This window comes from Zootermopsis nevadensis, unplaced genomic scaffold (assembly GCF_977971745.1).
Source record: "Zootermopsis nevadensis isolate Lab colony 2312 unplaced genomic scaffold, Znev_1.0 Znev_ptg000002l, whole genome shotgun sequence".
In the NCBI taxonomy this organism is placed as follows: domain Eukaryota; kingdom Metazoa; phylum Arthropoda; class Insecta; order Blattodea; family Termopsidae; genus Zootermopsis; species Zootermopsis nevadensis.
This window is the reverse complement of record NW_028259134.1, coordinates 22,566,904-22,591,245: the sequence shown is the minus strand read 5'-3', so window position 1 is coordinate 22,591,245 and position 24,342 is coordinate 22,566,904. Positions and strand designations below refer to the sequence as shown.

The window sequence follows — 24,342 nt, the reverse complement described above, 5'->3', positions numbered from 1 at the left end:
AAATTGCTTGGGAGAAGGAAAACAAACACGAAATGGTCATTAGCAGAGAGCACATTAGTAGCACAATCTCATCAGTGCCATCTTTAGGACAGGCCAAGTAGACAGCAATCCTGGTACAGAATAAAGATAATGGAAATGTTTGGTTAGGTTCCACAGGTAAAAGGAAAGGACCAATAACTGGATAGGGGTGGCATAAAAAATACAATATTTGTTTTATTTACAACATTACCACAGTCTTAAGCGAAAAACATGTCATATGATACAAAAACAATCACATCATAAAATCTTGACATCTTACTGAATAGCGACCGGCTCCTCAGTTATTCCAATCATGACTACCTACGTCCCTACAGCAAAACAAGGATCTACATTGTCTTCCTTCTTTTTGTAGAAAGTCTGTGTGACTGCACTTCTTCACAAGATTGTGCACTTTTGTCATCGTATGAAAATCTTCTTTTAAGTTGTCTTCCTTCCTTGTCCACCTTCTGTGTTATCTTCAACAGCGTCTTGCTATCTGAAGATCTCGAAGGACAATGCTTCTTAGGTAATACTGTGGACCCTTCTGAATTGCTATTATGCTTTCTCTTCTGTGACATTCTGATAGAAGATTCCGTCTTTAATGCACAATCTGATGTAGACGCCGATACAACCGGACCATGTGATGCCGGCTTAACCCCATCTGGAGGAGCAGGACTGTCACTCAACTTCTTCTTTGGCACCTGGGGCATCTGGTGACAAGGAAACAAATGTCACTTCTTGCAATAGTTTTATCAAAACCTTTATCCTTTCAAAGAAGGAAATGGACGCAAAACGGACAAACAAACAGAACACGTTCGTCAATTAAACTGTTTTCATTCCCTGATTACAGGTATTTCATGAGCCTCTTCTACCCTGCTTAAGAGATCTAGTTGATTATTTAATCCATAAACACTAACTCATGTACTATAATATATATAGTCCATGAAAGAGGCTGCACACATCATGGGCATTCAAATACTTTAGTTATGGGTTAATTTCCCATCAATGCATTGATGTATGTTCACATTTTCTGTGAAGTCTTTTACCCATGTACATAGAAATTTCTGGCAGGTTAATATCCCCTAATAATAGTTTCTATAGTCAGAAAGAATATACGATACATTGCTAATCAGTTCCATCTTTGTTTAGTGGCACAAATTTGAAATATATGAACTATCATATACTCATGAAATTTTGCCGGTTTCAAATTATTACTGCGACATGCCGTGTTTTTATTATCGTAAAGATGGCCAACTCCTCACAGAAGTGTAGTGGCTAACAGGTCAACTGTCCAATCAAAATCATAAACAAGTAAATATTAAGCGGTGGTGCAGTGTTACAAACAGAGAAAATAAACTTTTGGGGATCTGAGATCAGCCTGTCCCAGCGTCGCTTTGCCCACCAGTCCTACATTAACTGCCTCGGGTGTAACCATGATTCTCCAGAGTAAGAAGATGGTGGTACCTAATTTATGGCATGAACCAAAATGCTACACAAATCTGACACACATACACAGATCAACACAGCTTTGCATTATATAATAATGTCAGTTCCAGGTGCGCAAACATCACTCACACCACTACAACCATCATATTCGTAATACCTGCCATTCACGCACATAAACCTCCATGAGTATGGCAGTGGGAAAATTTCATCTTTCTGCACGCACCACATCAAATACAAGTTAAGGCCTAAAACACACACAAAATCTCAAGGCCGTAGAGTTATCAGCTTCCAACGCCTTTTCCAATGGCAGAACCACAAGAAATAAACCTGTTCTTATATACCACATACTAAACTCAAAGACAAGTCGTAATTGCTCTGACCTTGAAAGTAGGGTCATGCTTCTGTGACGGGGTGACTTCTGGCTGATGGGGAAGAGCCACGCCCGACTGGTCCCCATTGGTTTTTACATCGACCTTCTCAACCGGATGTGGCCGATTCCGCCAGTACGGCGTGTATGGTGGTCGTATGGCTTTTTTTGCTATGTCTGTCCAATTTATGTCCTGTCAGATAAAGCACAAAAATTAATGGTATGGCCCAGTAAGTCTGACAAGGCAGAAGCGATAACAACTCAGTTTAAACGACGCTTCAATTGTGGAAGAAATACAAGGATTTTGAAATTATGTATCGTGCATGGTCTGTTCTTTACGTTATGCAAAAATGCTGCATTTACTGGGAGGGAAGTTTAAGGAGAATTGATCCTACCACAAGTTTTTAATAAGTTCTTACGAAATTTAAGGCATGACAAGATATGACAATACATTATGCATGTCTTCCTAAAACTTAATTGTGATGCTACTACGTAATTCCTGGCAGTGTTCTGACATTTCTCAACACACAGGTTCTTCTGTTGAGGATTAAATTACACTTTTCACTTCCTGAATTTTTAAGAGAAAAAATCCAGAACAGCGTCAAAACTCTCAAACTTGATTTTCTCAGTACATTAAACAGAAAACGCCCAGTTCAGGCCTAAAACATCAACAAACACTCTCGTATGAAAACAGATATGGGGAAGAACTCACTTTAAAGAATGGATGGTTCCTGATCTCCAGAGAACCTTCTTTCCCGCAACCCAACCGTTTCTCGGGATCTTTCTCTAACAGTCGGGTCATAAGATCTGCTACTTCTGATGAAAACCGTGGAAACATTCTTGGTTCGTTATTGAGAATTGCCCTGTGAAAGAAAAGTTCATTCTTGTATTTGGGTCCTTCTAAGACAAGTCAATGAATGATGTGGACAACTGTCACAGAATTAAATTACACCTGTCACGCACGAAATCAGACGTGTGTGCGTGTGTGCACGCAATTTCATTATGTTGCAGAAGACATTCGTGTCAGAAATAACCCAGTCTCTTAAATATCATCTATACGCAAATGTGTGTCGTTAATGAAGAATACGCACTTTCAATCCAGGTACATTGACACAATAATTTGCAATAATATTTCACATCTGTGCGTTTGACCTGTTTTATCAATTGATGCATTGTAAGCTTAACGCTGTCATCTTCAATTCAGCAGCAGTCTTCCTTCTGAGGCTAATTCTCCACGTTACAAATGTATGTATTTAATTCATTCGCATTAAAACAGGGAGTCAGGCGTTAGTCACAGACTAATGTGTACAGAACTTCATTCACAGGAACATAAAGCTCACACGGAAGACAAAGTACTTACTTGTGCAGCCAAGCTTCGCACAGTATTCCAGGTCCTTTAAAGGGTGTAAACCCCACTATCATATGATACACCAATATTCCAAAGCTCCACCAATCAACAGCCTGCAACAATTAATTCAGTGATTACAGCAACAATCTCTCACTTCAATTTCTTCAATCACCCACAGTTATTCACAAGGGTCTCCGGTAACAGAAAATTTTAGTCATGAACAAAATGTGTTGTTTACAGAAAGTCTTTCTAAAACAAAGCTCGAGTTTTAATTTCTCATAATTACCTAACTACATATCAAACATCACTGCATCTGGTGCGTCAGTAGTCTTTTGAGAATGTGCTGCGCTCGCCAAAAATATCATGACGCAGCAGTGAAAAGATGGCACACACAACAGAAAAGCTTTTGTTAGCGAAAAGGTTTTACCAGATTGCTAGCCTTATCATGGTTCAGCACGAGTTTCGAGTAAATTCTGAGTGCGGGAAACGGCCAAGTAGGTCTGCAATAAATAGATTACATAGTTCAATTCCCAAACAACTGGGAGAGAGATTCACAATAAGAATTATATCGTCGGTAAAGGAAGCTGAGTTTGTCCCACCACCAGAAAACATTCATCGTGTTCAGCAATTGTTGGTGTAGATTCCCAGAAAATCTGATCTTTGAAGTACGAACAACAAACAGGATAATTCAAGGAGATGTGGAACTGTTCCGGCACAGAATCCAAGTGCGGCAAGCAGGTGACTGCAGCACATTCTACTGAGAGGTACTGCCGAAAGTACAAACTCCATGCAGTTTTTATTTGTGGCTTCAAATCCCTCGGATTACTACACTGCGATGCCTTACGTGGATGCATACTGTTGGTTCAGTTATCAGAGAGAATTAAAACAATAAATGTCCGTTGTTAAAGTATAAGATACTTACCATGTCGTGACCTTCACGTTTGATCATTTCAGGTGCCATGTACTCTGCAGTCCCAGTGATTGAGTGTGTACGTTTTTTCTGCCGATAGAGATAACATTGTAAATAAGTGACAGAAATTTGAGACACAAAGTAACTAGTAATTCTGTCTTAGAAATAAAACTTTGAACATGGCTAATACCAAAGACCATCACTGGACACAGTCCTCAGCCAGTTTTGTTCATCCCCTAACCTCAAAACCCACTTTTCTATGATCCCTCTTAATCCTGTATTCGCACCTTCTCAATTATCTTACAAGTGGCATTTTGAAACACGTATTCCCACCAACGTTCTGTGGCGTATCTTCTGTCCTTACATGTGAGCAATCTCATTTTCACTTCCCTAACAATATTCAATGAGCTGAATGAACCACAGCCCCTTAAACACTGGTACAAAACAAAGTTTTAATATGTGTGGTCCAATTTCAGGCAGCTAAAACCTATCCACTCTTTACATTTGCAGGACTGTGACCTCTCTCTCACACCCTTTCTCTAAAAAAAAAAAAAAAAAAAAAGAACGAAAGAACGAACTGACTGAGAGAAAGTGGGCGACACAGCTCCTAAATCTCCACGCTACATATTCCTCAAGGTAAAAGTACCAACTGAAAAAGAGGATATTAAACTTACCTCTTCATGTGGTTCGAACTGTTTACATGACCCATAGTCTGCAAGTGCAATATGGCCATCAGAATCGAGCAAGATGTTATTTGGCTTTACGTCGCGATGCACGATTCCCATCTGAAAGAAACAAAATAAATTCCTTGCACTGTGGTCATGAAAGATGAGACATGTTTGTTGTTTCTCCATCTTCCTGTGGCAGTGAGATACACATCCACTAATTTGCTTTTCTGCTTCTTATTGCTATAAGCTGTCCTACGAATGCTATTGATTACATTAATTAGAATTTTAACCATTAAGCAGGCAACTACGACAAATCAAAAATTGTATTTAAGGAACACAATCATCTCAGTTCACTTCCTGTTAGCTGCCATTTCCAGTGTGATGCAGAAATGGAAGCTCTCATACAACTTAAAGCTGGACACCACCCACAAGAGACTTATTCCACCTGTTTGCTCTGCTTTGGTGTTGTTTATTCCCCATAATTTTAATCTTGCAACATGTTTTTGTTTTGACAATGGACTCCCTAACATCCATCCCCAGACGGATACTCACTGGTGGTACTAATATTTTGAACGCCAATGGCATCAGTAGTATGCGGTTAGTTCAAGAGAATTCCTTTCACATTCAGTATCTATTATAAAAATTTGTGATTCCTCGTTGTCGTCAAAAAATGACATCATCAACAATGTCAACTTATGTTTGTTTATACTCGGCATTGTTGTGGAACACAACAATGCCGAGAAAACAAATAATGCTTCACTACCAAGCCAGTCGCATTATCACTGCTCTACAAGCAGCACGTCTCATTCTTGAATATTGACTGACAGTTGGCCTAAAACATCAGGAAAGTGAAAGAAGACGTTATCAACTATTTGAAGTATCAACTCTAAAAACTCCAACAAGGTAAACTGATACTCATTCGATATATTACGATTAAGAAAGTATTATGAAAACTGACTTTATGATCGATTTTAAGACAAAGATTTGCAAGGGTGGGGCTGGACGTAAAAAGTTGACTGAACAAGAACTGTTGGCCTCTAAACAGCGACGTAAAGAACTAAAACATCAGACCTACTTAACAAATAAAGAAAAGTGAAGGGGGAATTACTTGCAAGGTTGGGGTTGGACGTAGATAGTTGACTAACGAAGAACAGTTGGCCTCTGAACAGCGACGTAAAGAAGTAAAATATCAGATTACAGGAAGCGCTCCGAAAGGATTAGTCGTCGTTGTCGTCAAAAATGACGTCATCAACACTATCACCTTATATTTGTTTATACACGGAATTGTTGTGTTCCACAACAATGCCGAGAAAACAACAATGCAGAGTAAAGAAATAACGCTTAGTACCAAGCCAGTCGCATTATCACTACTCTATATCGTCTCCGAACAGCGACATTAGACTATTTAAGCAATGAAGAAAAGTGAAAGAAGACGTTACCCAAGGTAATCTGATAATAATAATAATATTCATCCAAGTCATACTGCTCTTCAAGGGTTAAAACACTTGAATAAGACACTAAATTAACACCCCGAATGGGGTTAGTTTAGTGTCTTACTCAAGATTTTAAAACGCAACCAACCCCCCGAATGGGGAGTTAGTCAAGTGTTTTAAACCCCCATTCGGGGGTGAGGGTTAGTTTAGTTTCTTACTCAATGGTTAAAACACTTGAATGAGACATAAACTAACCCTTCCGAAGGGGGGTTAGTTTAGTGTCTTACTCAAGAATTTAAAATGCAACCAACCCCCCAGAGGGAGGTTCGTCAAGTGTTTTAACTACCATTCGGGGGGCGGGGTTAGTTTAGTTTCTTACTCAAGTAATAAAACACTTGAATGAAACACTTAACTAACCCCCCGAAGGGCAGTTAGTTTAGCATGTTACTTAAGATTTCAAAACGCAACCAACCCCCTATTGTTTTAACCGTCAATTCGAGGCGGTTAGTTTAGTTTCTTACACAAGGTTGGTTGCGTTTCACAAACTTGACCAACCCCACCGTAGGAGCTCAGAAAGGAGCGCCCTGCTCTAGTTAAATATAATAGCTGTATACTGTAAATAATTAGCCAAGTTACGAAGGAAAGTAGCGATAGGAATAGCGAAACAGATTGATTCCAAATCTGTACGCTATGAAATGGCAATGTCGGTAAACATTGTGATGATGATGATGATGATGTAGTTGGCACAGGGAACGTGCGTCTTAAAGTGGGTTCTAAAGCCTGGTATTCCCAACAAGCACAAAGCCTCAATTTCATTAGTGTTGAGAGAAAGAAGGAGAAAATCGCACATGGATACATTCACAGCATCTGGTTGCTCCAAAACCCAAGGCCCACAAGGGACCCCTAGACCCCTAAGACCAAAAGGAAACATTTAGAAATATTTCTACAAGTAGTGAAGAAATAAAGTACTGAAAAAACTGACAAATTCCGTAGCCGCAGAGTTAATCAAGAAAAGAACTTTTTCCTTTTATACTCCTTTATCATGCGATTTATCCGAGGGGTTCACTCTGACAGTGCTTACCTCATGCAGCGTCTCGATGGCCAGAAGAACTTCCGCAAGGTAAAATCGAGCGCTTCTCTCTGAAAGCTTCTTTTCCTTTGTTATGAGATTCAACACATCAAAGTATTCCAAGTAATCTGCAACAATAACATGACTTTGTTAATGCTATTACAGGACACTGAATACTAGCGTTATGCATTCAATTACACAACAATGCTGTTGCAAAGAAAAGCTCTGCGGAGGACTGCAAACTGACAGATAGATTAGCAGGAGGCAACAGACTCTTCCCCCAGCCAGGAAGGTCCTTGCACGTGGAGTTTAAAGCTACAACAAACGTACGTATTGCGTACTCACCCATCACCAAGTTCACATGATTTTCCGACCAGAACGCGTAATGAAGTCCGACCAAAAATGTGACACCAAGCACTTTTTGTCCTACTTGAATCTCCGTCATAACACTCTGTTCAGTCTCCTTGTAATCGTCATCGGACGTATCAATTCGTTTCATAGCATATAATTTGCGATCATCACATCCACCCCTCTTACGGACAAGGAACACTTTCCCATATGCTGCAACAGAAACACAGTTATGTATCATCTTGGTATCTGTTCAACAACAGATTGGAAGAAGCTTTTGAAGAAGGCCAGGGCCCACACAGGGCTGTAGAGAGAATGATGATGATAGGGCTCTTATATTTGTAAACTCTTGCTTCATAAAGGAGTGAGCTGTACACATACTTTCTGTGTAAGATATGAAAGTAAAGCATTCCCACTGTACTCCATGTAGGCGCTTGTGGGGGAGAGGAGGTATTAGGTCCTATTCTTTCTTGACCTTGGCACTAGATGGGGGTGAGTGGTCAGCATCATGCCCCAGCCACTGTTTACCCCTGGGAAAGGACCCCGGTACCCATTAGATAGGATGGTCTGGATGCAGAGGTTAGAGGAAAGATCCTCTGCCCCCATTGGGGATCAAACCCCGGTCGTCCAGTCCGTAGCAATCCCCACTATGTTTCAAAACGTAAACATTTCTCATAAGCATACACCCTTCCTGCAAAATGTCCCTCTTCCCATAATTAACAACTTCGTCTCAACTCTGTCGTTTGGAAATTTCTCCACAAATCGTTTTTTGCACGGCTTCGATGGGTATTGTTCAACTACAAAAGAATTGTGTTCGGCAGAGTGACGTCGACACCATTTGTACCTACAATAATTCAGAGGCTGATAAAGTAAACATTTGTACATAACATCTCTGACTCATAGTCATCAATGGGTATCACTGGATAATTTAGTATAAAGTTATCACCAGGGCCGTGGAGTGGGAGTCGGTAGAAATGTACTGACTCTGACATCGACATAAAATCTTAAGAACACTTTCGCTACCCTGTTGGCCACCGGCGGCTTCATGCTTAGGGACACTCAATGACGTGTTCAGCCACATGGTGTGGGAATAATGCCTTGTAACTTTGGCTCCAGTACCTTAAGAACACAAACCGTCTACAAATCAACCGGTTTCTGTAATATAACCATTAGACATATATTTAAATACTGGTATACTGGAACGACCCATTCTACAAGTGCCTGAGCACTGCGGGTCCCAACTTTTCATTGGCTTGATCTGTAGACATTCGGTAGGACTCCTTGGACGAGGGATCGGCCCATCGCAAGGCCTCGACCTGTACACAGGACAGCACAACACAGAGAAAAGGGGATAAACATCCATGGCTTGAGTAAGATTTGAACCACCGTTCCCAGCGGCACGAAGCCGACGCCTCAGACCGCGCGGCCACTGCGGATCCCGTATATTTAAATATAGGTTATAAGTCTAAAAACTAGCCCGGTGATGAAATATCTTATGGTACCATTTACCATTTTAGTAGGTTTACCTGACGGAGTCAGTCTGCTTAAGAACTGTGTTAGTGACTATGTAATTAAATAAATGCATCCATGACAACAGTAAAAAGCATCAGTGTGGTTCATGCATTTGTTTCATAAGGGTTCATAGAGTCAGGTCCACGTTTCATTAGCAGAGAAATTCGAAGATAATTAGCTAATTATTAAAAGGAAGTTGTACTTACCACCTTTTCCTAGAGAGTCTCCCATCTTGAAGTCTTTTAGGGTGACACTTTTCTGAATTTCTTCTTCGTCTGTAACAAAATATCATATGTACAGGCATTGCATAAAGCACCATTATTTTACACACATTATTAAAATAATGTTACTTTATTTGAAGACCGGAGACAACACCCTCATTAGATTGGGAATATATACAAAGCATGTTCAATCACAATACAAATTTCCAAGCAGAACCTGTTCTTTGTATTTATAATGTGTAACTCAGGTTTAACAAAACTTTTATAAATGACCACAACAGTTCCCAGAATATTGCAGTATTATGCCAGGTAACTATCCATCCGGTCTTCACACAGCTGTGTGTACAATCTACTCTCTCAATTCATAAGTTGAGTTTCATTATTACTGACGTGATGTCAATGAATTCATTGTTTTCTAATTGACTATTTAATATTATTTCGTTATTTTGCACGTTCCAAGACTGATAATTTTCATAGTATAAACTATCAAGAATCTAGACACTACACTCCACGTTTTCTTAAAACTCGAGCACTGACACGAAATTAAAGCCATCTTAAACAAAAAACATATAAGGCATTTGGCAATAAAACAAATACATTACCACCACTAGAGGTACTTCTGATATTATACACTTTCTCGATGAGTATGTCCTCTTCTGCTCTGTTAGTTTTAAACTTGAATATGGACATAACCAAGCAACGAATGGGACCTGTTGCCTTTACAATTCCTCAATCAAGTGATTATCAGTAATTCAAACAATATCCGGAATAAAAATTGTTTATAAATTCTAGTTAATAACGTAGAAAGAAACTGTTGCGCTTACAGCAGCAAAAAAGTCAGATTATAAAACTTGGAACTGCGACGTAATGGCAGACCTGTTAAACGCCATATTCAACACCACAGCCAACTTCGTAGAACAGAATACTTCATAACATTAATATAATTTTGTTATATTACACTCTACAGACCCTGATAATTTTTGATGGCAAAGAAGACGAGAAGTGACACAGTTCGTAGTAACTTGAATACTGACACGAAATTATAATCCTTAAAGCACAATCAGAAATAAAATAAAAGTATTCCCGCAACTTAAGCTACTTCCCATGTTGCCTGTACTACTTACTCTGTTTTGTCGTGGAAGCCATTCTGTATTTTGATCGTACTTCTCTCTGCTTCTAGAACTTCTCAATCAACAGACACTTCTACAGCAACGAACAGGTTACTAATGCGTTTGCAATATACCAATCGAATGGGTTTTATAGTAATCCAACAATGTGTAAATATGGTCCGACAACAATGGTCTGCTTTTATACGAACTCCTGCGTGCATTGTTGTTACCTAAGAAACTGATTGTTGCGTCATCCGTTTACTCGGCATTGTTGTGTTTCATAACTGCCGTCAACAATCCGCTTTCGTTATTAGGGAAAGAGCCTTGCTGTGAATCGCTTGTAGAAAACGTGCGTCGTAGAGTAGATAATTTTATACTCGTAAAAACGTTTTAGAATTTCACAAGTACTTATCTTATATAAGAATTATTACATTACATTTCATTAGATTACATTACATTTCGTTACATTACAGAGACGTATTTACGTAATATTCTCCGGAACCTCTGTTCCACTGTCAACTTCTTATTTGCCCTCTTGTAGCTCAAGAACGAATGTACCGAGTAGTACCAAACTTGGTATGCTTATTCCTTGAAACCAGAAGGAAGACACAGGAGGGTCAAAACTCCGGAAAACGTGTCTTTACTTAGATTCCCGCAGACTGTAACCACGAATAGAAGTCCTGTGTTCGATTACCGACGAATATGGCTTCTATAGCTATGACAATCAACGATATATATCGAAAGCCTAGCAAAAGAACAAACATTTATCGAAATTCCTCGCAGCAAAACTGTAGTGATGTCGCTAGACGAACAGGAGATGATCGGAATGTTACGAAACTCACTCCAGACACGTTCCGGTGAAAAATAAATTCTACTCCACGTACCCAAACATTTTCAAGATCTTCCGTGTGCGTGATTGTAAAATATATTGCTAAAAATTAAGAGAAATACAACTGTCGTGTACGGGAGAGTTTACCTGGGTCATCATCATCGTCTCCAGTAAGGATTATGTTAATTTGTAGCTTAGGGGTATTCGTTTAGTATGTTATGTTAATATTACTCCTTCATCCTTTATCAGCACAAAGTTCTATCTTGTCGCCCATTCTGACATGTTCTATGCACATCTGCACCCCCCCCCCCAAAAAAAAAAAACATCCTCACTCATAGTGGGAAATACAAGTGGCTTTGAGGTAACAGTTTTTAAAACGAAAATGCAGACTTGAGAAAAATTTGGAGTACAAACATCTTTTAGGCCAGGAATAAATTAAGACAGACATGATACATCACATCATCCCATGGCAAGAACATTTGATGAATAGAACAGTTTGCCACCTAGTATCCATACTGAGAACTTCAAGGCCCCTGAGACTGCAACGAAACATGGATCACAGCTCGCTAACACCAAACTGGGTTATGCATAATTCAACAACATATATTCTCATTAAAGTTATGGGAACCTTTTCAGATACCTTAAATGCAGGGGTTCTCAACCTCTTCCAGAACTGAGGCCATGTTCACCTTTTCTTATTGGCCCATTGGCAACAAGGCTTTAAATTGGTCTTTTATTAAAAATCTTTTTTAAACAAAATTAGTAAATAGATTTAGCATTGCTCTTACATAAGTTAATCTCTCAGTAGCAAGTGTGATTTGTGCTGTGATCCACACGCATTAATCCATTTGTTTATGTATTAATGTGTCCTTGTAACCTGTATTGTGGTTCCCAGTGAAAAGCAGTGCCACATATGACTCTGGCAAAATATGTTTTATGATATCCGATAAATAATTTTCACAATACAGAGTGACAAAGAGCTACATTCCATACATCTTTCCTAGACCTAAGCCAAGGATGTAAAACAGGCCATAGCACAAATATAAATACATAGTTACTTTTGAAACTACAGTAATACAGCAAAATAATTATAAAGAGAACCATCACCATTATTACTTACATGCATTTGTAATAGTTGAGTCTTTTTAGGTGATGTAAATTCTTCTATTGAGTAGGAGTGAGACTTAAACATTTGATAATAGGTGGAAGATTATTGAATAACCTAATTCCAATATAGTGAACTCCTTTTTGATATTTATTGAGGTTAGGATTCGACACATGAAGGTTGTATCTGTATCTTCTTCTTATGTTGTGGATATCTGAATTTGTTTGAAATTCTTCCATGTTATCCACTACAAATGATAATAGTGAGAGCAAGAATTCACTGGCTAATGAAAGAATATTGAACTTCTTAAACAATTCCCTACGCGAGGCTCTCGTTTTAATGCCACAGCATGGAAATCATTGATACTGTAACTGTGTACGTCAATTTATGTAGTGACATAATGGAAATACGGACAGTTGAGATTAAATTAATACGAAAAAAGAATTATATATGAAGAAGATTGATGGTTTGAAAACAATTAATTTACTGGAAAGCACTAGAATGTTTCAAAGAGAACTGGAATTAAAAGAATGGAGGGAAAGGACAGCAAGGTTAACTTAAGATGGACCACGTGACCTGTAAAGTGGAAAGGAAGAAATAAGAATGATGTTTCTGGTTTACAAATGTGAGCTGACCGACTTCAGCAGAAAAATGACTTACGGACATAACAGAAATGGAGTTTCACTATGCGAAATTTGAGGTTCTCACAGTGGTGAAGATGTCAATGATAGTCTTCTTGGTTACAACACCAGCGGACTTGTAGGAAGATATGTATGTTTCAGAAGAATGTAATGTCTCCATCATCACAGCTGATGACTGAAGCAATAAGTTCCTCCAAAATGTTGGCATTACTTAAATGTCAGTTTGCATTACAAGTCACAAGACCAACACCAACACGGAATTTCATTATCTGGGCAACTTTGAAATCGTGCAAGTGTGGGAAACAGGCAGCATAAGTGAGGCCAGTAATCAGATCTTTAAATATGATTGGCATGTTTCTGTTTAATGAAAAATAGCCACATAGAACACAAACTCTAAAAGAGTATATATTGTCATTTATAACCACAAAACAAAGAATTACAAACGAAATTAACTAAATATACACTGGTGAGAGACGCCACAGTGGTCTAGCGGTTAGAACGCTGGCCTTGCAATCCTGGGGTCTCGGGTTCAATTCCCGGCGGTGCCCGGATTTATAACTTGTGTTGGGCAAGGCCGTGGTCTAGGCAACACGGAGTTTTCCTCCGTGGCATCCCAACAATTACTCCATTCACACACAGAAGAAGGCAATGGCAAACCACTTCTGGATCATCTGCCAAGAACGTATATGAACAGGTCCCAGTCCGAGAAAAGGATGGAAGGATCCTGTTCATATGGACCTGTCGTCAGACAGAACACTAAATAAATAAAACACTGGTGAGGCATCCGCTGGATGCCCAAAACAAAGTAAAACACAAGACTTACCACAGCGGACGTCTCAACCGGCGGACCATCCACACAGAGCAGAACATCACCCAAATGAAAATAAAATTTAGAATCAACAGCCGAAATGGAATTTGTAAAGTGTTTCTGTACCGAATTGATCTCCCAGTTAGGCCACACAGTCTCAGGAAGTGAAAGGAAAAGGTAAAGGGGTGGGGAAAACACAACAGCGCATGGTCAACAGGAAAAACAAACAGTTTATTAGCCGTAACCTCTTGGCACATAAGTACATTGCTTATAAAATTAAATAAATAATTGTTCAGAAAATCAATGCTGCTTTTTGTGTGGACGTGGAGTAGAACTGTCACTTTGTCCACGTTCTCTCTTCTGCCCCACTCTCTGCAACAAAACAAATGTCAAGTTACATGCGATAGTTTGTTCAATCTATACCTTCACTTTTCTTAACGCTTAAATTCATAACTGTCAGGAGTGATTTACAAAGAAAGAAATGGAAGCACACCAGACAAATTTAACATACAGGTCAAAAAGCTGTTTTCATCCTTGATGTACATGTACAAGGAATTCCTAAAAAAGAAGAAACAAATCACTCTACCCTTTTGCTACTGGCTTGTGCACTGACAACTCACCCAACATTTATTGAGAAAAACAAGTTCCGCGCAGCAGTTAAAGTTTATCCTGCTACGTGTCGTACTGGCGCTTGGGGTTAGTCAACGTACATTTCAAATGTGTAAAGTTTTGACATTTTACATTGTATACTAAATCATTTTTATATCCTACGTCATAATTATTAGATAATCTGTGTCTTCTTACAACTTTTCAAATATATATCAACCATACACCGTCTTGCCCCAGGCACGGGGCAAAATGGGGCAAGATCAAGACACCTCGAAAAAGGTGGCAGCAGAAACCCACAACCGGGTTGTAGGGCCAAGAAGCAGCAGCAACAACTTACATGCATACATATTACAAATACCAGCTGGACTTCACACAAGAGGCCTGATGATTGGAAAATTGCGATGTCAAATACTATCTTCAAATATGGGGACAGAAATGACAAGGGCAGAAAAGGTATACTGTACTGGAATACAAATAATATCCTCATGAGTTCTTTGCAATATGCATTTAGACTTATTAAATTTTCCTTGTTCGATAGTTTCAAATTTGGTCACCAGATCACATCATCTCATTACTTTTCCCATCCATCATTTTATCACCTATCTCAGGATATTCAAAATATGGTTTCGAGGTCATTCAGAATGACACAATCTGCATCTTAAATTTCATCCAAATCAGTCCCGTGATTCTCGAGTACACTGGACTTAACTGACGGACAGACAAGGCCAGACCATTATGTGACATTTCCTTCCAAGTCCTCACCTTACGACACCTGTTCCAATGCCAAGGATACCCACAAGACACAAAATCCATAATTACTGTAACACCATCAAGGCCGTAGAGTTATCAGCTTCCAACGCCTCTTCCAATGGCAGAACCACAAGAAATAAACCTGTTCTTATATACCACATACTAAACTCAAAGACAAGTAGTAATTGCTCTGACCTTGAAATTAGTGACATGCTTCTGTGACGGGGTGACTTCTGGCTGATGGGGAAGAGCCACGCCCGACTGGTCCCCATTGGTGTTTACATTGAGCTTATTATCAGCAACTGGCTGGTACGGTGGAGTTACGGCTTTTTTTTCCACGTCTGTCCAATTGATGTCCTGTCAGACAAAGCACAAAAACTAATGGTATGGACCAGAATGCCAACTGCAGAGTAAATCTGACAAGGCAGAAGTCAGAACAACTCAGTTTAAAAGACACTTGAATTGTACAAGAATTTTGAAATGAAATCTCTTGCATGATTTGTTCTTTCTTATTTCCGATGCTGCATTTACTTGGAGGATGTCTGAGGGGAACTCATCATACCACAAGGATTTTAATAAGTTCTTGGCAAATTTAAGGCTTACATTGACAATACATTATGCATGCCTTCCTAAAACTTAATTGTGATGCTACTACGTAATTCCTGGCAGTGTTCTGACATTTCTCAACACACAGGTTGTTCTGTTGAGGATTAAATTACACTTTGCAGTTATTAAATTTTTAAGAGAAAAAATCCAGAACAGCATCAAAAACCTCAAAACGTGATTTTCTTAGTACATTAAACAGAAAACGCCCAGTTCAGGCCTAAAACATCAACAAACACTCTCGTATGAAAACAGATATGGGGAAGAACTCACTTTAAAGAATGGATGGTTCCTGATCTCCAGAGAACCTTCTTTCCCGCAACCCAACCGTTTCTCGGGATCTTTCTCTAACAGTCGGGTCATAAGATCACGGACAGCTAGTGAAAACCATGGATACATTTCTGGTTCGTCATTGAGAATTCGCCTGTGAAAGGAAAGTTCATTCTTGTATTTGGTTCCTAATATGCAAAGTCATCAAATGATGTGGCATTTAAGGACACCTGTCCGTATTATTGTGTGACTATTTATGAAGTTCTTTACCCACAAATTGCAGACACATAATTCTCTGCCTATAGCATATCTGCCATTTTCTTCTTGAATGTAAATTTGATGGTGTATTTTGAGTCAAGTCTCACCTCAAAATTTAATGTCTTTTTTGTAAGCTACCAACAAATTTAGATTTAAGATGTCGTGTACCTCAGAACTGTTATCAGATATGAAAAATAAGCTCCACACAAAACAGGACTGTCAAGAGCTCCATATTGATGTTGCAGCTACAGGCAGATAAGTGAGGTGAAATATGATTGCACATTATGCAGGCATCAAATTTTCAAAACAGTCTACCGTCAAGTTTGAGAAGTCATACAAATAAAACAGCATTAAAAGATACTTCATTACATACTCCTTTTATTCTATCGATCAATTTCTAATGTTTACTAGTAAATCATAATCTTATTCATATACTATTAATAGATTAGCCTTAGCAACCACCATTGCCTCACTTAAACCACCTGCCTGTCTGTTCTCATGGTTTATTGCAAAGAAGTGCCATTCAGAAAAGAGACCAAAATCTTGTACATGGCAAATGTTTAAAAATCATTTGTTTCTTCTTGAACTGAGATGCACTGCCATCACTCAAAAACATACCATCTCTGAGTGCAAAAGTACGTACTTCCTTACTTGCATCTGTTAACAGCCTAGACTCTAGAGATATGTGACATCATAAATCTCAATTTCCGGCTAGCTTCAAAATCCACGAAATCATACGGTATCTTCGACCTAAAATATGCAATCAAACTGGCTCCAAATAACAAATAAGGCTAACGTGTCCTAGAAGTAGAGACAACACTCAGCAGAGTTTAGAGTTATGGCACGCGGAACGTGGGAGACGGATTACGTAGTGGCTGTTTCTGTGCAATGCGCTGTTATCAGGATATAAAGTGTACCTTCAAAGCCAATACACAGACGCTCATGCTAACTCTAAGACGACTACAATTTTGCAGACAAATTAGTGATTTAGTACAGCATCAGGTGACATTGAGTGGCACCCACATTTGTTGAACTGAGGTGGGATGACTCATTTGCCACTAGAAACATACACATTAAACTTTCATTCACAATTAGTTTATAATTGCTTTAAAACTTCTTACAAAATGCGTCATCAGTGTCTAATTTTCACATATATATCCAAAGTAAGTTCTACCTTGCTTAAGAGTTGTGGCGATGACAGTGTTCGATTTCATTTCCTAAGGCTAATTCTCCACATGTTACAAATGTATGTATTTAATTCAATGGCATTAAAACAGGGAGTTGTGCATTAGTCGCAGACTAATATGTACAGAACTTGATTCAAAGGAACATAAAGCTCACAGGGAACACACATATCAGATCAGTTAGGAAACATTAAAGACTTACTCAGACAGTTTCGAACTATGCTCATGCGGTTGTTCAAAGGGCGTGTATCCAACCAGCATATGATACGCCAATATACCAAAGCTCCACCAGTCAACAGCCTGCAACAAACAGTCATTTAAATTTCTTTACTTCCACACACATATTCACAAGGGTCTCCGGTAACAGAAAATTTTAGTCATGAACAAAATGTGTTGTTCATTTCTTGTGTACAGGTTTAGAGAAAGTCTTTCTAAATCAAAGCTCGAGTTTTAATTGCTCATAATTACCTAACTACATATCAAACATCACAGTATTTCGTGCGTCAGTAGTCTTTTGAGAATGTGCTGCACCTGGTTGAAAATCAGTGAAGAAGCAGCGATGACGACTGCCTAAACAACAGAAGAGCTTGTTTTTGGTAAAAGGATTGTACCACAATGTTGGTATTATCAGGGTTCAGCACGAGTTTCGAGTAAAATCTGAGAGAGGGAAAGGGCGAAGTAGGTCCGCAATAAACGGAGAACACTGATGAAGTACTCCGAAGCACATGGTTAATGTGAACAAGAATAATATGCATGTATGAGCCAGCGAACACCTGCACAACATAATAGACACCACTGCAGCCCCGAAAATGTACATCATGGTGTGCTCAGTCAACGAGGTACTCTTAAGCCACTTCTTTTGGGGATAATGTGAGTGCTGATCATTATCTTTATATTCTCCTAAAAGAATTTCAACTTCTCCAAACAATATCTGTCAATTTCTAGAGAACTTTCTTTTATCTCCAAAAGTTCAGCACTCAACCACACACATGGGAGTGCAGTGATGGATGTGCTCAATGAGATTTCTGACGGAAGTGTTGTCTAAATGTTTTCCTGAACAGTGAGGACATCACTGGTCCCGGCCACTATACTCTGTAGATATAAAACGACTGAACTATTTGTTGTGAGGACTTTGGAAAAATTGATTTTATGAAAACAATATGTACACGATCAAACAAGAGCAACAAGAAATTGTAGAAACAGTCATCTGTATCACTGAAGATACTCTGGCTGCAGCCAAGCAAAATTCTTACAGTAAACTAGAGATGGTTCTGGGAATACAGATGGTGCACATATTGAAAATTGTTATGTGATTGACTACTACTAACTCAGACACACGAAATACAGTGATATTTGCAACACAGTCATGTAATTATATGTACCTAAAGCCACAGTATCTTTTGCAGAACATTTCTATGTTTGATAAGTAGTCATTCTTTCTTTATTTAGTTCCCATAGGTATCAGTTCAATTCCTAGCCACACACAGATTGCACTGAGTTTTCTATTGGTTTTCCTTGCAAGTTCCAATTCAAAAGTTTAAAAATGTCTTCATTCAGCAACGTTTCTGATTCATATTATAAAGTTATTTCATTTGGCATCCAAGTTACATCAGCAGTGGAGTCAGGATAATTAGCAAACGTCAATACAATCAATCATTCTCTAAATGTTACATGAATTCAGACAAGGCAAAGCGAAAAGCAGCATTTCTGCCAGCTTTAGTTCTGAATGTGCACATGATTTTTTTTTAAGTCTGGTTCATACCTTTCAAGCTGCTGTGATATCAGAACTACTTTTTTACAGTAATTTACCATAAATATTCCTCCTTATTTTAGTTTAGTGATGCGTATTGTTTTGTTGCGTCTTATTGTAGCACCACTGCCACTGGGTATAAACCCATTTGCAGTTATTAATAAATAATTGTAATACTGTTGGTTCAGTTACATAAGGGAATGAAATCATTTATTAATATTATCAAGCTTTAAGATACTTACCATGCCATATCCACATTTTTTTATTATTTCTGGGGCCATATACGTGAGAGTACCACAACTTGTGTATGTACGTTTGTCCTGTTGATGGAAAGAAAATTTTAAATTGAGTCATAACTCAGTTATTAACACTCTGGTAGTAGAAACAGAACTTCGAGCTTGACTAATACCAAAGACCACCATTGGACACTGTCCTGTTCCGACTGCATTCATCTCCAGCCCTAACAACATACGTCTTCAGGATCCCTCTTAATTCTGTCTTCCCCTCTTCTTCTTGATGTTCCAAATTCAAACTTTGCCGGAGGTTTTCCACCAATATATTTCAGAATTTACTGTCTCCCAACATGTCCAGCCCATTTTACTGTCCTTAATTCAACTACCCTAACAATACTCAGTGAGATGTATGAACCACAAAGTTTCTTGTTACACACCACACAGATCGGTCCCAACTTCATCCGTCTATTTCCAGTATCATCTTTTTTTCAAACACTTGTAATTTGTGTCTTTCCTCACAGTAAGACACAAGTTTATTTATCTTACATAATTAATGTTCTGTATACTACATACGATGCTAATAGTTCTGATCTGAATAACAGTAACTACGTATGAAACTCCAAAAGAGCAAATTACATACGGCAATACTTATAGGTAATACAGCTGGTACAAAACAAAGAGTCTCAACATGTGTGATCCAATTTCAGGCACCTAAAATCTTTCTAATTTCTTTATGGTTCTAGGACTTTGACATCCTTGAAATAATGTGCACTGCACGACAGACAGTGGGCGACACAGCTCCTACATTTCCAGCCTACAAGATCCTGCAGATAAATTCAACAACAGATAATATGGATATTAAACTTACCTCTTCATGTGGTTCGAATTGTTTACATAACCCATAGTCTGCAAGTGCAATATGGCCATCAGAATCGAGCAAGATGTTATTTGGCTTTATGTCACGATGCACGATTATTTTCTGAAAGAAACAAAATAAATTCCTTGCACTGTGGTCATGAAAGATGAGACATGTTTGTTGTTTCTCCATCTTCCTGTGGCACTGAGATACACATCCACTAATTTGCTTTCCTGCTTCATATTGCTATAAGCTGTCCTACGAATGCTATTGATTACATTAATTAGAATTTTAACCATTAAGCAGGCAACTATGACAAATCAAAAATTGTATTTAAGGAACACAATCATCTCAGTTCACTTCCTGTTAGCTGCCATTTCCAGTGTGATGCAGAAATGGAAGCTCTCATACAACTTAAAGCTGGACACCACCCACAAGAGACTTATTGCAACTCTTTTCTCCAATTTAATGATGATTTTTAGCCACTAATTCTAATTTTGTATCGTGTTTTTGCATTCAACCAAAGTGAAGAGGCATAACATATACTTTAAAAGACTTCTCGGTATCCATTTTAGACAATTAGAAACACAGCGCTTAGCAACAGTGTAACAATACGGAAAAGTACATGATGACCTGAAACATGTGGTCACAAGTGAAAAGATTACAAGACATAAAGCGAAGCTGTTGTGTTGACAGATGACACTCCTGCAGGAATTAAAAAGTAATCTGATGTGTAGTGAAGAAATAAAGTACTGAAAAACTGACAAATTCCGTAGACGCAGAGTTAATCAAGAAAAGAACTTTTTCCTTTTCTACTCCTTTATCATGCGATTTATCCGAGGGGTTCACTCTGACAGTGCTTACCTCATGCAGCGTCTCGATGGCCAGAAGAACTTCCGCAAGGTAAAATCGAGCGCTTCTCTCTGAAAGCTTCTTTCTCTTTTTTAAGAGAAACAACATATCTCTGCCTACCATGAAATCTGCAACAATAACATGACTTTGTTAATGCTTTTACAGGACACTGAATACTAGCGTTATGCATTCAATTACACAACAATGCTGTTGCAAAGAAAAGCTCTGCGGAGGAATGCAAACTGACAGATAGATTAGCAGGAGGCAACAGACTCTTCCCCCAATCAGGGAGGTCCTTACACGTGGAGTTAGAGTCCTCTTCCAATCATACATATAGTGTTTTATGTACTTACCCATCACCAAGTTCACATGACTTTCCGACCAGAACGCGTAACAAAGTCCGGCCAAAAATGTGGCACCAAGCACTCTTTGTCCTACTTGAATCTCCGTCATAACACTCTGTTCAATATTCTCCTTGGAATCGTCATTGGACGTATCAATTCGTTTCATAGCATATAATTTGCGATCATCACATCCACCCCTCTTACGGACAAGGAACACTTCCGCATATGCTGCAACAGAAACACAGCTATGTATCATCTTGGTATCTGTTCAACAACAGATTGGAAGAAGCTTATGAAGAAGGCCAGGGCCCACACAGGGCTGTAGAGAGAATGATGATGATAGGGCTCTTATATTTGTAAACTCTTGCTTCATAAAGGAGTGAACTGTACACATACTTTCTGTGTAAGATATGAAAGTAAAGCATTCCCACTGTACGCCATGTAGGCGCTTGTGGGGGAGAGGAGGTATTAGGTCCTATTCTTTCTTGACCTTGACACTAGATGGGGGTGAGTGGTCAGCATCATGCCCCAGAAACTGTTTACCCCTGGGAAAGGACCCCGGTACCCATTAGATAGGACGGTCTGGATGCAGAGGTTAGAGGAAAGATCCTCTGCCCCCATCGGGGATCAAACCCCTCTTCCCATAATTAACAACTTGGTTTCAACTCTGTCATTTGGAAATTTCTCCACAAATCGTTTTTTGCAGGGCTTCGATGGGTATTGTTCAACTACAAAAGAATTGTGTTCGGCAGAGTGACGTCGACACCATTTGTACCTACAATAATTCAGAGGCTGATAAAGTAAACATTTGTACATAACATCTCTGACTCATAGTCATCAATGGGTATCATTGGATAATTTAGTATAAAGTTATCACCAGGGCCGTGGAGTGGGAGTCGGTAGAAATGTACTGACTCTGACATCGACATAAAATCTTAAGAACACTTTCACTACCCTGTTGGCCACCGGCGGCCTCATGCTTAGGGACACTCAATGACGCGTTCAGCCACATGGTGTGGGAATAATGCCTTGTAACTTTGGCTCCAGTACCTTAAGAACACAAACCGTCTACAAATCAACCGGTTTCTGTAATATAACCATTAGACATATATTTAAATACTGGTATACTGGAACGACCCATTCTACAAATGCCTGAGCACTGCGGGTCCCAACTTTTCATTGGCTTGATCTGTAGACATTCGGTAGGACTCCTTGGACGAGGGATCGGCCCGTCGCAAGGCCTCGACCTGTACACAGGACAGCACAACACAGAAAGACGCCGACAAACATCCATGGCTTGAGTAAGATTCGAACCACCGTTTCCAGCGGCACGAAGCCGACGCCTCAGACCGCGCGGCCACTGCAGATCCCGTATATTTAAATATAGGTTATAAGTCTGAAAACTAGCCCGATGATTAACGTGGTGGTGATGAAATATCTTATGGTACCATTTACCATTTTAGTAGATTTACCTGACGGAGTCAGTCTGCTTAAGAACTGTGTTAGTGACTATGTAATTAAATAAATGCATCCATGACAACAGTAAAGAGCATCAGTGTGGTTCATGCATTTGTTTCATAAGCGTTCATAGAGTCAGGTCCACGTTTCATTAGCAGAGAAATTCGAAGATAATTAGCTAATTATTAAAAGGAAGTTGTACTTACCACCTTTTCCTAGAGAGTCTCCCATCTTGAAGTCTTTTAGGGTGACACTTTTCTGAATTTCTTCTTCGTCTGTAACAAAATATCATATGTACAGGCATTGCATAAAGCACCATTATTTTACACACATTATTAAAATAATGTTACTTTATTTGAAGACCCGAAACAACACCCTCATTAGATTGGGAATATATACAAAGCATGTTCAATCACAATAAAAATTTCCAAGCAGAACCTGTTCTTTGTATTTATAATGTGTAACTCAGGTTTAACAAAACTTTTATAAATGACCACAACAGTTCCCAGAATATTGCAGTATTATGCTAGGTAACTATCCATCCGGTCTTCACACAGCTGTGTGTACAATCTACACTCTCAATTCATAAGTTGAGTTTCATTATTACTGACGTGATGTCAATGAATTCATTGTTTTCTAATTGACTATTTAATATTATTTCGTTATTTTGCACGTTCCAAGACTGATAATTTTCATAGTATAAACTATCAAGAACCTATTCACTACACTCCACGTATTCTTAAAACTCAAGCACTGACACGAAATTAAATCCATCTTAAAGAAAAAGCAAATAAGGCATATGAAAATAAAACAAATACATTACCACCACTAGAGGTACTTCTGATATTATACACTTTCTCGATGAGTATGTCCTCTTCTGCTCTGTTAGTTTTAAACTTGAATATGGACATAACCAAGCAACGAATGGGACCTGTTGCCTTTACAATTCCTCAATCAGGTGATTATCAGTAATTCAAACAATATCCGGAATAAAATTTGTTTATAAATTCTAGTTAATAACGAAGAAAGAAACTGTTGTGCTTATAGCAACAAAGAAAGTCATATTATAAAACTTGTAACTGCGACATAATGGCATACCTGTTAAACGCCATATTCAACACCACAGCCAACTTCGTAGAACAGAATACTTCATAACATTAATATAATTTTGTTATATTACACTCTACAGACCCTGATAATTTTTGATGGCAAAGAAGACGAGAAGTGACACAGTTCGTAATAACTTGAATACCGACACGAAATTATAATCCTTAAAGCACAATCAGAAATAAAATAAAAGGATCCCCGTAACTTAAGCTACTTCCTATGTTGCCTGTACTACT

At 38.8% G+C, this 24,342-nt stretch overlaps 3 protein-coding genes across 5 annotated transcripts; 1 reads left to right on the top strand and 2 right to left on the bottom strand.

Moving 5' to 3' along the window:
• Positions 1 to 193: 193 nt before the first annotated feature.
• LOC147875126 (ribosomal protein S6 kinase alpha-5-like) lies at positions 194 to 10,599 on the bottom strand. Of its 2 annotated transcripts, none has more exons than XM_087354118.1 (10): positions 10,465 to 10,599; positions 9,326 to 9,394; positions 7,605 to 7,820; positions 7,272 to 7,387; positions 4,764 to 4,874; positions 4,102 to 4,179; positions 3,192 to 3,292; positions 2,544 to 2,694; positions 1,845 to 2,024; positions 194 to 728 (listed from the first exon to the last, which is right to left on the bottom strand). In XM_087354118.1, the coding sequence occupies exons 1-10, from the start codon at positions 10,484 to 10,486 to the stop codon at positions 366 to 368; spliced, it is 1,407 nt and encodes a 468-aa protein (XP_087210244.1). In that variant the 5' UTR covers positions 10,487 to 10,599; the 3' UTR covers positions 194 to 365. The 2 variants fall into 2 exon arrangements, with proteins under 2 accessions (XP_087210244.1, XP_087210234.1); XM_087354108.1 differs by lacking the exon at positions 10,465 to 10,599 and adding an exon at positions 9,943 to 10,151.
• A 378-nt stretch (positions 10,600 to 10,977) lies between these two features.
• On the top strand, positions 10,978 to 20,515 carry LOC147875125 (uncharacterized). Of its 2 annotated transcripts, XM_087354235.1 has the most exons (3): positions 11,001 to 11,448; positions 14,679 to 14,894; positions 20,233 to 20,515. In XM_087354235.1, exons 2-3 carry the CDS (start codon positions 14,691 to 14,693, stop codon positions 20,392 to 20,394), a joined length of 366 nt encoding a protein of 121 aa, XP_087210361.1. In that variant the 5' UTR covers positions 11,001 to 11,448; positions 14,679 to 14,690; the 3' UTR covers positions 20,395 to 20,515. The 2 variants fall into 2 exon arrangements, 1 of the variants encoding a protein (XP_087210361.1); XR_015536620.1 differs by lacking the exon at positions 14,679 to 14,894 and having other exon boundaries at positions 10,978 to 11,448.
• LOC147875124 (ribosomal protein S6 kinase alpha-5-like) lies at positions 14,043 to 24,004 on the bottom strand. The gene is made up of 10 exons (XM_087354204.1): positions 23,823 to 24,004; positions 23,206 to 23,274; positions 21,551 to 21,769; positions 21,210 to 21,325; positions 20,358 to 20,468; positions 19,499 to 19,576; positions 17,709 to 17,806; positions 16,068 to 16,218; positions 15,387 to 15,548; positions 14,043 to 14,204 (listed from the first exon to the last, which is right to left on the bottom strand). The coding sequence occupies exons 1-10, from the start codon at positions 23,908 to 23,910 to the stop codon at positions 14,133 to 14,135; spliced, it is 1,164 nt and encodes a 387-aa protein (XP_087210330.1). The 5' UTR covers positions 23,911 to 24,004; the 3' UTR covers positions 14,043 to 14,132.
• Between the last annotated feature and the right edge of the window lie 338 nt (positions 24,005 to 24,342).

Excerpts from the sequence above, each read along its gene's own strand:
- LOC147875126 (XM_087354108.1), bottom strand. The coding sequence starts at position 10,030 with ATGTCCATATTCAAGTTTAAAACTAACAGAGCAGAAGAGGACATACTC. Across the intron at positions 2,025-2,543 it reads GGAACCATCCATTCTTTAAA|GACATAAATTGGACAGACAT; the intron begins GTGAGTTCTTCC and ends TTTATCTGACAG. Across the intron at positions 729-1,844 it reads AGCATGACCCTACTTTCAAG|ATGCCCCAGGTGCCAAAGAA; the intron begins GTCAGAGCAATT and ends CCTTGTCACCAG.
- LOC147875125 (XM_087354235.1), top strand. The coding sequence starts at position 14,691 with ATGGGGCAAGATCAAGACACCTCGAAAAAGGTGGCAGCAGAAACCCAC. Across the intron at positions 14,895-20,232 it reads AAATGACAAGGGCAGAAAAG|GACTTTGACATCCTTGAAAT; the intron begins GTATACTGTACT and ends TTATGGTTCTAG.
- LOC147875124 (XM_087354204.1), bottom strand. The coding sequence starts at position 23,910 with ATGTCCATATTCAAGTTTAAAACTAACAGAGCAGAAGAGGACATACTC. Across the intron at positions 21,770-23,205 it reads AGACTCTCTAGGAAAAGGTG|CATATGCGGAAGTGTTCCTT; the intron begins GTAAGTACAACT and ends TTTCTGTTGCAG. Across the intron at positions 17,807-19,498 it reads AAAAATGTGGATATGGCATG|GCTGTTGACTGGTGGAGCTT; the intron begins GTAAGTATCTTA and ends TGTTTGTTGCAG.